At 38.7% G+C, this 15,040-nt stretch overlaps 1 protein-coding gene across 2 annotated transcripts in view; it reads right to left on the reverse strand.

Moving 5' to 3' along the window:
* LOC122649771 (protein CURVATURE THYLAKOID 1D, chloroplastic-like) overlaps positions 1 to 15,040 on the reverse strand; it is a 40,588-nt gene that overhangs the window by 9,121 nt on the left and 16,427 nt on the right. For both annotated transcript variants that reach the window (XM_043843011.1, XM_043843010.1), the window contains exon 4: positions 14,906 to 14,977. In XM_043843011.1, the coding sequence (XP_043698946.1) occupies positions 14,906 to 14,977 (72 nt within the window). The remainder of the gene's footprint in view (positions 1 to 14,905; positions 14,978 to 15,040) is intronic.

The raw sequence follows: 15,040 nt of genomic DNA on the forward strand, positions 1-15,040 counted from the left end.
TTTTACCCAGCTGCTGTTTGCGTTTAATCCTATTGGTTGCTTATGCTATTGAGTATTGAGAGGCCTTGGGGTGTGGTTGCTACTCTCAAAATTTCAGAACAAAAGACCTCCAGATGAGAGAGTGATGTAGCCTAGGTGAAATAAATCTCACTTAGGACCAGGTTCTGTTTTAGGGTTGGCCGACTGGGCAGTTTAGGGTAACTAGGGCAAAATTAGGGTTAGGAATGGGAGATTGAGTTAGGGTTTTATTGGGTAATGGTCTACAGATTTTTAGGAGTCTATTAGAATAGGTTTTAATGAGGTTTGACTAAGAAATAGAAATTCAGAAATATTAGGGTTAGGGTTTTGGGTTTTCAGATTTAGGATCTAAGCTGAAACTAGGGTTTAGGAGCAGATTTAGGGGCTGGGCTTTAGGTCGAGTTTTCCTAGCAGGGAGGGGGTGGTTCGGCTGGACTTTCGTGGGGTTTTGATGGCTGGTTAGGTCTAGGCAGATTTTAGGGTTTCTGGGTTTTTATGTTGAGGGAGGGATTTAGGGTTTGTAGTGGATAGGTGAGGCTAGGGTTTGGGGAAGTCGATTAGGTTAGATGGAAGTAAGAAGAAGAGATGATAAAGTTGCAGGAAATTGTAACTCTTACTGGAATTGCAGAATTTCAGCAGCAGCAACCTTGAAGAACTTGAAGGAAGAAGAAGATGAACCTCCCGATCTGCAAGATGCAAGGAGCCGCCGGATTACTCCAGCCCTAGCCCTTGATATTACTCACAAGGGGTCTTGATATGACACACAAGACAGAGAAGCAGCAGCAGTCATGGCGGCAGCAACAAGAAGAAACAAAATTTCAAAACATAATAGCCGGGGTGGAGCCTCTCCCACGATTCTATTAAATAAAGAGGCCAAAGGCCTAATTCCTACGCCTATTACAATTTGAATTCTCCCACTTAAATCGTGGAGAGAGGACCAATTTAAAAACAACTTAAAGTCTTAAAAGAAAAGACTCTCCTACCCCTAATGACTTAAACACAACTTAAACTACTCAAAATAAAGAAGATTCCCTAGTAGCCAATAGGATATACGAACCCCTTAGCCAATAGGATCACTTCACTTAAAATAAAGGAAGATTCCCTAGTAGCCAATAGGATATAAGGACCTCTTAGCCAATAGGATTACTTCACTTAAATTAGACCAATTGAACCAATTGGATGCAACCAATTTAACCCAATTCAATTAAAACACAAAATAAAAACTAAGTATGGAAATAAACTACTAAACTAAGGCTCCCACTAAAACCCCAGGTTTAGGGTGGCTTCCTTAATTCGTGGAGGCTAGGATCTGCATCAGAGAGATCTATCTCTCAAGAAGATTAAAGCCCTGTTTCGCCTGGTTCTGTTAGCCGAAGGTTGAAGAAGACTTCAATCGTGAGTCTAATTCAAACCCCTATTTGTTTTATTTCCCTTAATACCTCTACCCTTTATTCCTTATTCTCTTCTTAGTCTATTATTTGCTTTGTTCCAAGTGTGACCCTTCACATTAGTTACAATCCCTTCTTTATCCTTTCACTCTTGCCTACCCAAATACACTATTAGTTTCTGTTCATTTACAATCTTGCTACTGTTCTTATAAATCTTCAAACTACTTACTATTTTGCCTCTAGTGATTGTGATTTGGGTTATCTAACATTAGGGGGGCCCATAGCGAACCCAATATAGACTTCCAAACATGGATTATTTATATGGATGTATTCTCAATCCTATTAATCAGGGTCAGGGTCAAGACAGGGTCAATCAGGGCCAACCCGACCCAGCTCGACCATATCAGGGTCGGGTCGGGTTAGGGAAACCCTGGCAGGGTCGGACTGGGTTCATGGTTTCTTAGGCCCTGCCAGGGTTGGGTTGGGTTAGGGTTTAAGTTAAGCCCCCTAGGGTTGGGTTAGGGTTTAGGGCAGGCCCGGCCCAACCCGAACCATTGACAGCCCTACATACAATCAATACAATCACCCTAGAATCCCAGTGACAAACAAACACAATATGATCTGAATAACACTGTAAGAACCCCCACCAACCAAGCTCTAGGTGATTGTTTAGGCTATAAACCTTGTGTAACTTACAAACTCTTTGAGCCTTCTCCCCCTTAGTAACATACCTAAAGGATGCCAAAATACACTTCATGTAAATCTCCATATAAGAAAGCATCTTTTATATCCAATTGATATAATGGTCAATCATAATTCACAGCTAAAGAAATGAAAACACAAACAAAATTGAGCCAAGCAACAAGAGAGGTATCAAGGTAATCCACACCATAAGTTTAGGTATAACCCTTCGCAACCAAACGTGCTTTTAGCCGTTCAACAGAGTCACATGGATTGTACTTAATAGTGTACACCCAGCAACACAGTACAAGATCCTTGGAGGTAAATCCACCGAAGTTCATATTTGTTGAGAAATCAAGACATCCATTTTTGTATCTATAGCCACTTTCCACTAAGGATGAGACAATGTCTCACGATGAGTTTAAGGAATAGAGTGAGTAGATAAGGACAAGACAAAGCTATGTAAGGGAGATGGAAGATGATAGAGAAAAAAAATTAATAGGATAAGCAGACATGGATTTTTGAGTGTAGGAGCGGGTACCTTTGCAAAGAGCAACTGGTAACTCGTCAGAACACAAGGAAGCAGAAACTTCAGCTGCAGGATCAGATTATCATCAAACTAAGGTCGAAAGTCATAGTTGTCAAGGTGGTGGAGGGGTGCCTAAGCGCTTAGGCGACCAAAGCACCCAAGTGTTATTTTTTATTTCCTCTCTTTTCTAACATTTTATAGTATGTTACAAGATATACCTTATATCATTAAAAAAAAATCAACACTAAGCCACATCAAGTCATAAAAAATCAAAATTAAGCCACATCAAGTCATCAAAAATCAACATAAAACCATAGTTCAAAATCTCGCGAAATCTCGATCGAGATTTCGAGAATTTCGAGAATTTCGACCCCCTCGAAACGAAATGACCCCTCGAATCAAAAAAATACTAAATTTCGATCGAAATTCTCGAGATTTCGAGATATTTCGAGACATTTTCAAAATCTCGCGAGATTTCGAAAATCTCGAGAAAATGCTTTATATAAAATACCATGTTTCGATAGTCTCGGTCGAAATTTCGACCGAGACTGAGAAACAGAGCATTTTTTCTCTTTTGCTTGGTTTTTGAAGGTTTTTGCTTATTTCTTCTTCAATCTTCCACTTCCCACTTGAATCCTTGCCACATCTACGCCGGAATCACTTGGAGAACAAACTTCTTAGCACATCTGTGAAGCCTTTCCACTATTTCAGGTAAAACCATATTCTCAAAATTGATTTTTTTTTAGGGAAATGCTTGATCAACATGTTTGTTTGTGATGAAATAAATATATGTTAGACACCGGAAGCCGATCTACGACTTCACGGTGTCGAAATTTTTTTTTGGTATATATATTATTTATTTATTTTTCTACTTCAAAAATTGGATTTATTTACAACAAAAATAAAAAAATAATAGCGGTTATGTATATTGTATGGTGATGAATTAAATATATGTTAGACACCATTGGCCGATCTATGGCCTCATGGTGTCAAAAATATTTTTCTGCCAATAATTAATTATTTTAATTTTTTTGAACATTTAAATGTGTTTATATAGCCTAAAATAGGGTTTCCATGAAGTTTCAGGCCTTAACTTGGCCTAAAACCCACCGAAATGACCTATCGAAACATACCAGAAAAAATACAATATTTCGACCGAAATATCCGAAATTTCGAATATTTCGGATATTTCGGTCAGCTCGAAATACCGAAACGAAACGAGTTCTCGAACTATGCATAAAACTAGAAGACAACAGAACTGAAGAAGCAAGCTATTGGAAGTTTGAAACAATCAAAACATACAGTTGGTTTATACTGTTCTTGGAATTGGTTATTGTCATGGTATACCCATAATTGTCACGGCGTCACGGCGATCCAAGTCGGTGGAGGGGTGTCACATCGATATATCGACATGTCGCCCGCCATGGCGAGCATGTCGACTATGTTTTATTTTTTATTTTCTCTATTTTTAATGTCATTTAATATGCTATAATATATGTCCTATAACATCAAAAATCAACATGAAAGTGTACTACTAATATACTATGGTTTAATTCATGAAAGTGTAATATCCAAGATCGCAAGCTCGCAAGTGCAATGCAAGGCAACAAGAAGAAAAATGAAAAAAAAACAAATGAGAGGTCCGCAATCGTAAGCAAGCTCAGAATCGCAAGGCAAGAAGAAGAAGAAGAAGAAGAAGAAAAAAAAAAACCGAGAGTACTATGGTCTATGGTCATGAATCGAATAAATCCCTCCCCTCTGTCTCTCGACTATCTCCCTGTGATGTAGTCACGACAAGCGATTGCGAAAGAAGAAAAAAAAAAAAGGAAAAAAAACCGAGAGGCCCCCTCTCTGCTCGTCGACTATCTCCTGTCTCTGTGATCGTACGAGAGATAAGAGAAGAAAAAAAAAAAAAACCGAGAGGACTACTAAGTACTAATCGAAATAAATCCCCCTTTCTGTCTCTCGACTCTCTCCCTGTCTCTATGTGTAACTGCATATGCGTGGTTGTGCAAGGCAAGAAGAAAAAATAAAAACAAAACGATACTAATAGTGCTGGCTATAATCACTAATCATTACCGGAGGCTGGGAGGAGATTAGGAGAAGAATCAAGAAGAAGAAGAGAACTCGCTGGGAGGAGAAGAATCAAGAACTGAATCGAAAGATCGAGTTGCGGGAGGACTGGGAGGAGGAAGAAGAACTACAATTAAAAAAATAATAATAAAAAATTACTTACCTGGAGTCCTGGAGGTTGCCGGAGGTGTTTGCAACTTCGATCTTCAAAGGAGTGAAGACCTATCTCGCCGAGAGTTGCAAGAAGCCTTGCCGAAATCTCGACCTCTTCTCACGAACTGTTCCTCTGTCTCTCGTCTCAACTCTCTCCTCTCTCCTCTCGTCTCGAACTATTTTGGCTTTGCGATTTCTATGTCCCCCCCCCCAATTAGGGTAATTAGGGTAATATGTTTGATGTTTTTAATTTTTTTATGTTAATGTGTATTGTAGGTGTATATTTTCAAGTTACACCTCCAATAGACATTAATGAAAAAGCATCTAAGCTATTAAATGGTTTTCAAAAAAAAAAAAAAATTTAAGTCTAACTTTTATACATTCAAATGTACAAATATTGACCAACATGCCCATATATCGTGGTATGGCGTCCATGGCGACGCCATGGACGTCATATTGGGCGATATTTTTACATTCACCATAGCGTACCTCGATATGTGCCTTTCCCCAGCGCCAGGACGCCATGGCGACGCCATGACAACTATGGGTATACCTAGTCTCACATTTGGTTTATACTGTTCTTAGAAAATATGGTCTTATCTATAAGTAATTAAATTGCTCTCAATTTAGAGAAATGTTCTTGTTCTCTAAAAAGTTTGAGTGATCAATTGGTTTTATTTTTACATGAGACTTTTTGTGTTAGCTAGAGCACAAAACCAGCTTTCCAACAAATCCAAGATAGCTTAAATCTGATTTATATTGAAGGAGTTATTTTCCGGTCAAACCTTATTCGGTGTGTGCGAATGTTGTCAAAATTGCGGGTCAAAATTGCTCTGAACGGAAATATTTTTTAGATAAAACAAATAAATATTTTACCCTTTTTTTGTTTTTAGTAATGTTTTACCATATTAAGATTTATGGAATTATTCGATTTGAGAAAAACCTCAACATTAAAAAATTGAAAATTTCACCTACATCGAAAATCCAGTTTTTGTTTTTGCACTAGGGGGGTTGACTTTTTATCCTTTTGGAATTTTATTTTTTAACCATTTTTATTGGATTCAAATAAGGGGGTATTTGCTTATTTATGAATAATATCTTAAGTAAATGAAATAAATAAATGATATTTGGTATAAATAAGGGCCAACGCGTTCAATACCACTAAGGTGATAACCGCTTAGACCCCTCAAAATCCACCTGGACGCCTTGACAACTATACTCGAAAGACCTTCCACGGAGGGCCAACAATGACCTTAGAAAACCAATTGAATCTGATGGCCAGATTCAGAATAGGGGCAGAAATTGATTCTGCCAAAAGCATCCCAAAAACAAGGTATCACCAAGGACTGTTCCTGCAAAAAACTTCAGTAGAAAAGGGACTCACATCAGCCTCGAGATGGGATCAATAAGCCTTACCAATAGGGCCAATAATGCCCTAAAAACTTCAGATAAAATAAATGGCCTGATAGATCTTGAATCTGTCAGAAAGACCCATAAAACAGGGTACCACCAGTAGATTTAAAATAAAAAACAGTTAATGTTATGTATCAACAACATAGCCTTATCCCAACTCAATGGGGTCAGCCACAATGGATCCTTTCTCTCTAATCAGCTCTATTCGAAGTCATACAGGATACTAGGTTTAAGTTAAGCATGTCTTTTCCTCACCACTTCTCCTATGGTTATTTTAGACCTGCTCTTGGCTCTTTTGGTTCCCTCAATCTGAATCATGTCACTCCTCCGTACTGGGCATCTGAAGGCCTTGAACATGTCCATGCCACCTCAAACGACTCTTTCTAAGCTTATCATGGATTGTTGCTACTCCCAACCCAGCTCTAATATCATTCCTTACTTTATCCTTCCTAGTTTTCCCACATATCCATCTCAACATTCTCATCACCGCTACACAGTTTATTTATATGACACTTCTTAACAGCCCAGCGTTCTATTAGTTTATTTATATGACACTTCTTAACAGCCTAGCATTCTGCACCATATATCATGGCTGGTTGAATGATAATCCTATAAAATTTCCCTTTAAGCTTTAAAGGAATAAGCCGATCACACAATACTCCGGACGCACCTCCCCACTTCATACACCTTATTTTAGTCCTCTAGGCAACGTCATCTTCTATGTTATCCTCCTTATTTACGATTGATCCTAGATAGTTAAAATAATCACTTTATGGGATCTCCCTCTCACCAACATTCACTACCTCATTATCCGTCTCAAAGTTGCTTACACACCATATATTCCGTCTTAGTTCTACATAGCTTCAAACCTTCTGATTCCAAGGTTGATCTCTATAGTTCCACCTTGGTGTTAATCTTTGCTTTTGTCTCATCCACCAAAACAATATCATCCGAAAAACATCATACACCAAGGAACCTCATCTTGTATGCCTCTGTTTAAGTCATCCATGATAAGTGCAAACAATTAGGGCTTAAGGTTGATCCTTGATGTAAACCAATTGCATTTGGGAATTTACTGTCTTGGCCCCCTGCAGTTCTAACGCTAGTCATCGCACCATCGTACATATCTTTAATTATGTCCACATATTTACATGACACCCTTTTTTTTCCAAAATATTCCAGATTAACTCTCCAGGGAGATTGTCGTAGGCTTTTTCTAGGTCTATAAAAACCATACGGATATCCTTCTTGCCCTCTCAATATCTTTCCACGAGTCTCCTGAGTAAGAAAATAGACTCCATCGTTGAACTTCCTGGCATAAAACCAAATTGGATTCCCAAACTAGTAGTTTCCATTCTCAAGTAGGTTTCAATAACTCTCACTCATAACTTCATCGTATGACTCATTAATTTTATGCCTCTATAGTTATTGTAGCACTGAATATCACCTTTGTTTTTGTAGGAACCACAATGCTTCTCCTCCATTCATCTGGCATTTTCTTTGTGATCATAATCTTGTTAAACAAGTCAGCCAAGATAAACCACAAATTCCCACATTCTTCCACACCTTAATAAGGACCTCATCTGGGCCTGGTGCCTTGCCTACGCTCATCTTTCTTATAGCTTTTTTTACTTTAGACATACTAATTTTGCATATATATATCTACGCCAAGTGGTGTCCAGATTAGTAATGTCGCCTTCTGCGGCTCTATTACTAGAAAAGTCTCCATTAAGAAGGTCGTAGAAGTGCCCTTTCCACCTCTCCTCAATGTCCTCATCCTTATTAGTACTCAACCATCCTCACTTTTAACACATTTAACATGGTCAAAATCTCTGGTTTTCCTTTCTCTCATTTTAGCAATCTTATAGATAGCCCTTTCCGCCTCCTTTGTGTTCAGGCTATTATAAAGATCTTCATATTTCTTCGCCCTTGCTTTCCCCACAATTTTCTTAGCTTCATTTCTGGAACAGTTATATCTTTTTAGATCCTCCACCTCTTTAGTCCTTTGCCATGTCTTAAAACTAGTTTTCTTAATCTTAATGGTTGCTTGGACCTCATCATCCCACCACCAAGTCTCCCTAGGGTCTTGCCGAATACCTTTCGATCCCTTAGAACCTCTTTAGCAACCTTCTTAATATAGGCCGTCATCTCGTCCCACATTGTAGTAGTGTCTCCCTCAAAGTCCCACTTGCCTTGTTTGACCACTTTATCAGTAAATGAAATCAAGGACTCTCCTTTTAATCTCCACCACCTCATCTTGGGGCAAGTAGACTCTCCTATCTTACACTCCTGCATAATGAGGCACATGTCCAAGACCAACATTCGATGTTGAGTGGTTAGGCTCTCCCTAGGAATAACCTTACAATCCTTACAAACAATCTGCCAAACCTTCTTGTTAGGAAGCAATCTATTTGGCTGATATGATGCCCACTTTTGTAGGTAACTAAATGCTTCTCTCTTTTTAAAAAAGGTGTTCATAATAGATAAATCATAAGCTACTGCAAAGTCTAAAACTGATACTCCCTCCTCATTCCTTTCTCCAAATCCATAGCCTCCATGTACACCTCATAGCCTCTACGATCTCTCCCAACATGACCATTCGAATCACCCCCTATAATAATCTTTTCTCCCTGACTAAATCCTTACACCAATCCATCCATGTGTTCCCAAAATTGTAACATACTACTTTCATCTAGTCCTACTTGGAGTGTGTAGGCGCTAATTATATTTGACAACCTCATTCTCTAACACAATCTTGATGGATATCACCCTGTCTCCAACTCTTTTAGCATCCACATAATTCTTTAGATCTTTGTCCACTACTATACCCACTCCACCTCTATTACTTTGGTCACTCATATACCAAAGTTTAAAGTCATCCAATACCTTAGCTTTTTTACCCTTCCATCTTGTGTCGTGAATACAAGCAATATTAATCTTTCTTCTCTTCATAACATCCATCAACTCTAGACTCTTGCTTGTTAAGAATCCAATGTTCCAAGATGCAAATCTATCCTACGCTTTTGGACTAGATTCTTAAGCTGCACTTGTCCACTGTGCGAGAGAACTTGCCTACTTGTCAACGTATTCGAGCGATGACATGGCGCATCGCTTACAGGAGACGGCCTAGAAAAAGGATGATAGGACATGATACTATAATAGTAAAGTCCATGAGATCTTTGTAGCAGGAATTCTCCTTTATGTACATTGCTTATACAAAAGAAACCCTAGTTTTCCACAAGGTTCTAAGACTCGGGTCTCAGTGGCATCTCGGCCAAGCCAGAAACCGAGTCGAGCCAAGATCTCGGCGAGATCTTGGCGAGTTGGTGCAATTTTATTTTTTTTGTACTCGGACCCCGAACTTGGTGGGTTTTACACATTTTTTGGGTCTGAAACTTGGTATCCAGCCTATTTCAGACCATTTAAACACAATGGCATGCCCAGATTTGCCAAAAAATAAGTCCAAATATGAGTTTTACTTTGGACCATAGGTTGGCAGGCGACGAGTCGTACTAAAAGTCTAAAACAACCTACTCTACATATAATTTAGTAAAACTTAGCAAATTTAGCAATCAAAACATTCTAATTAGTACATATCAAATTATCAATCAAAACATTCAAATAAAAAGTACATTACATCAATGTTCACTGAATTTGTTACATAAAATATGATTGAGTAATAAATTCATCCCCATATTGATCCACAAAGAATTCCCATGTCATGGAATTGCTGCAGTGTTGCACATAGTGTGACACGGCTGCCATATAAGTCTTCTGATCAACATATACCAGTCTCCCTATCTTAGGGTACATGGGAGGCTGTTAGTATGAGGTGTAAGATGAACTGCTACTGTCATATTGAATTTGAGGCATGTATGGCTAGTTTGGGACTGGGAATATGTACCCAAAACCTGACCCAGAGCTTTGATTGTCATATTTAGCTGTTGACTGCCCATACTGTCCATAGGCACTATAATCAGAACCGGTGCTCTCCTGGCCATAGTCATAGCCATGATGATGCTGAGATGATTGCCATGACTGATGCTCACTAGTAGTATCTATATTCATGCTTCTGAAACTTGCAAGCATGGTGTTCATACTGCTGTCATCATCTTGAGCATCTGACTGATGTGAGTGTTGGCGACCCTTCTTTCTTTTATATGTTTTAGGGTAGCCACCATGGTCTTGATCTTGAGTGGCATGCGTAAAATAAGACTCTCCGGTGAAACGCACAGGGTCCCCCTGCGTTCCCACCTCATACTGATACTACATGCGCATCCCCTCATGATGATCATCATAATAACCGCCACTCGGCATGCCACGACCACCACCACCACCATCACCATCACCATCACCATCATCACCATCACCACTGTCATCACCACTACCATCATCATCATCAGCAGGACTTCCTATAGCAGGCTCAAAAGGTTTCGGTGACTCTACATGTACATGTCCCTCTTGCGAAGACATATAATCCTCAACATCAGTGCCGGTTACAGACGCAATGGTGGGGTCGGGCCTACCCCCAGATTGATCCATATCAGGTATATCACGATCCCTCACCCACTGGAATAGGGGATCCTCATCGTCATTAGAGTCCTCTTGGAAAATGTTGGACAGTTCAATGAGTTCTTTATCATTGGCCTCAATTCCTTCGCGTATGTGCCTCATCCTTAATCTCATATTGTAGTTCACATACACAAGCTGCTCCAATCGTTCGCTACCCAACCTGTTCCGCCTCTTTGAATGTATCAATGAGAATGTACTCCAGTTGCGCTCACATCCGCAGGATGAACAAGTTTGTGAGAGCACTCTACGCTCGCTACCTTCCTCAGGTTGGGTGAACTTGTACATAAAGCACCCACCATTGCATTACATATATAGAATAGTAAGAATATGTACATTCTAAAGAGATAAAATTATAATTCATAAATGTAAATATGTAATATCATGCCACCTACCAGGGTCTGACTTTTGTCTACCCTCCACTGCAGCTTGTCGACCGAAACTTGCTGAGACCTCTCTAAAGTATTTGATCTATTTTCAATTTAAGGAATTAGTATTTCCTATTTAGTAATTACATTCATAAATTAACTACCAAAGTACCAAAGTCCCATACTCTCACCTCATCATTGCAAGCAGATTGTGTCTTTGGATTGAGCTCTAACTTCGCAATAACAGTTTGAACTGCCTCTAACAATTCTATGTCTAGCCCAAGATCATGGGAGTAGTGATACTTTGGATTCAAATAGTATACTGGTAAAGTAGACACCACAAATATGATTTGTTAGTAACTTTACTGACTTAATGCCTTTGGGTTTTGATTATGTAAATGTAAAAAAGTTACAACATTTAAAGTGTAAAGTATGTTGAACTCACCAGCTTTATGCAATGGATGACTCAAGTGCTTCTCCCACCGCTCATCAATGATGTTAGTGTAGGACTTTGTACTTCGAGGTATAGCAGCTCTGACAATTTCCTTCATTTTTTAGATGACAGCATAAATGTGGGCCAAGGTAGGCTTCTTCTCTGTATCAACCATCCTCAGTACTGCCACCACTGGCTCTAATATGTCAACCACTTTCCCAAAGTCCTTCCAAAATCCATCACTTGCAATGGTCTATTGTGCTGCCTTTGCATCTTCTGACTTAGAACCTTGCCAACCAAACCATTTATCACTTGCAAACATAGACCTCAGACCTATCGCCTTAGTCTGAAAGCTCTTCAATGCAATGTAATTGGTGGCAAATCGAGTGACACCAGGCCTCACTATCTCCATTGCATTTTTCCCTCAACAAGGCTAAAGCATAAGAATGGTTGTACACAAAAGTTGTCACTTGTCGTGCCCTATTTACCACACCCGCCACCAAAGTCTTTTTCCCCATGTCCTTCAGCATTAAATCAATAGAATGGGCTGCACATGGGGTCTAAAAGAGTCGGATCCTCTTACTCTTCTTATTCATCAACTTCTCTCTAGCCTTTTTAAAGTTGGAACCGTTATCCGTCACAATTTGGATAACGTACCTTGGTCCTACCTCCTCCACCACTTGCTTCAACTCCTTATACAAGTATGATGCATCCTTTACATTATTTGATGCATCGATGGACTTCAAGAATACAGTCTTTCCATTGCAACTCACCATGAAATTTATGATGGATAGTCTAATAGGTCCAGTCCATCCATCAGCCATAAGAGAAACCCCATATGTCTCCCACATTGGCTTCAAACTATCAATGTAATCTTTCAGCTCCTGTACCTCCTGAGGCAAATATACATTGTATAATTCATGTGGTGAAGGTCCCTTCCATCTGCACTGACCCTCCTGCAGATGTCGAGGAATGCATTATAGTATGTTCCTTGTGCTACATTGGCTGGAATGCCATGGTAAAGCATAAACTTGTTGAAGGTTTTTCGTGCTTCCTCTTGTTTACCACCAAATATTTGCGGGATGGTTGGCTGGTAGGCATCTTGTTGCCTAAAAGTTGTGGGATCCTGCTCAAAAATGGGCTCTGGAGCTTGTACTCGTGGTCGGGTTTGGGGTCGTGGTATATTTCTTGTCCCAGTGCTTTTCCTCCTCTCATCTTCTTGCACTAGTGCAGCTGAGCCAGATCCACCAGCTCCTCTTGCTTGTTCATATGTTCTTATATTCTCAAAATGAAAACTTTGTCTACTCTCAGCCAAAGTCTGCTGGTAAATTCTCCATTCAGCCTCTGATTGAAACTCACCAGGTGGAAGCCTAATGTCAGTATCATCTCCGCCACAAACCTCTACACCAATCCTCTCTAGTACTGCCTCATCAAACTTTTGTTGCATTCTTTCCCTCTCAGCTTTCTTTAATCTTCTTCCTTTCAAGTGTTGTGCCATTGCCACTTTCACTTGGACAGGAACATTTGGGCATGAGACAACATCCTTGCCTGTACCAGACAAGTGTTGCTTTAACCTAGTGGTTCCTCCAAATAGCAACTTCCCACAATAATTGCATTTGGACTTCTTTTTGTCTGCGGACATGGGGACTCCATGTTGCCATGCTATATCAGACATTGTGTACAAAATGTCTTATATGTTACACTGTTACATAAAAAAGCATATATTAATAACCATGGATCACTTAAAGTAAGGTATTCAAGACTTAAAGTATGCTATTCATAACTCTTAAACGTAATGTCAAGCAACTAGAACTATGAAATAACTCTCTCTTATTTATCCCCTAACCCTAGTATTTATTTCTTAATTAAAAATAATATTTTGAATTTTTTTAAAAAATATTTATACCTTAAAGTATAAGAAAAATATAATGTAATGATGTATTTGACACCATTTCAAGTTGAATATTATGTACATATGCTGTACATAATTTTCCATAAGCAACAAGTATTTTTCCTTAATATTATATATTTTTTTTAAATTTTTATAATATATTTATTAAATCTGAAAAATAAAATAATTTTTTTAATGGGTGAAAATAAAAAATTAATCCATGGGGCTGTAGAGCATCCCAAGTTGTTTAACATATATCAAATTCATTTTCAAACAATCACTATTCATCCTATTTTTTTCATTTTCTTTTTTCAAATAAATCATTTATTTTTCCAGAAATTATAATAAAAAATTTAATAACTGAAAAATTAATCCGACTCCATCAAGTGATAGATCAGGCAAAGATGTTTAACATACATCAAAACCACATGAATCTAACAAATATTACACAAATTTTTTTGAAAAAAATAGATTTGGGGAAAATTAGAAAATACCTTTGAATCCTACAAATAGGTGATGATTTGGAGTTGAATCTTCACTTTACCACTTGAATCTCACTTCAAACATCATAATCCACCAAAGATTTGAGAGAAATAAGAAGAAATTTGAGAGAGAGAGCTCTTGGAGTGTTTTTCTCTAAACTTTAGAGAGCTTTGGACAGAACTCGAGATTTCCAAGTTCTGTCCATTGCTCTCTTTTAAAAAAATGGGCATATGGGTCATGAAAACTGGGTAAAAAACCATATAACCCGATACCGAGATCTCGGATCGTCGGCGAGATACTGAAATTTTACAACTAAAAAAAACAGAGAAATGTGTATCGAGACTTGGTTGAGATCTCGCCGAGAAATTGCAGTTTTAGAAACCGTAGGCCATCCTGACTCGCTATCTCACGAAACCGAGAAACTCGGCGATCGCGAGTTCTCGAACCATGGTTTTCCATTGATATTATTTAGGTCTTGATAATAGAAATTTGCAGCAATAGGTGGCTGCACACCACAGGAGAAAACCCTAAATAGAGTCTCTCAGAGCAAAGAAAGAGAGGATGGCAAACACTGATTAAACCTGCTCTGATGCCATAAAACTATATCGAATACAGGAAATCATTGTTAGCAATATAAGAGAGGGAAGACGAATAAGAGAAGAGGGGGAGAGAGAGAGATGCAAGCCTTCTGGAGAAAACAGGCTCACGGATTGGTCAGACTACCAAACCATGGCCACTATAATGTATTATATAATGTAGAGACTACAGCAAATTACAAGTATACCCCAGAATACTAGACATTACATAAAAGACTCTTAAAACACAAAATTATATACCCAAAATACCCCCTGCAGTAGCACTAAGACAAGAACAACACTCTTAACAAAAAGTTCACGACAACATTACCTTAAAGATCAGATAGCGGGAAATGAACCAGATTGTGTAGCCAAGACCCACAATTTCCAACAGCTTTGGAAACTGTAACACAGGAAGACAAAATTTCTCAGTACAGTGGTAAAAAAAAAATCCTACAATCAAACA

This window comes from Telopea speciosissima, chromosome 2 (genome assembly GCF_018873765.1).
Source record: "Telopea speciosissima isolate NSW1024214 ecotype Mountain lineage chromosome 2, Tspe_v1, whole genome shotgun sequence".
Lineage (NCBI taxonomy): Eukaryota > Viridiplantae > Streptophyta > Magnoliopsida > Proteales > Proteaceae > Telopea > Telopea speciosissima.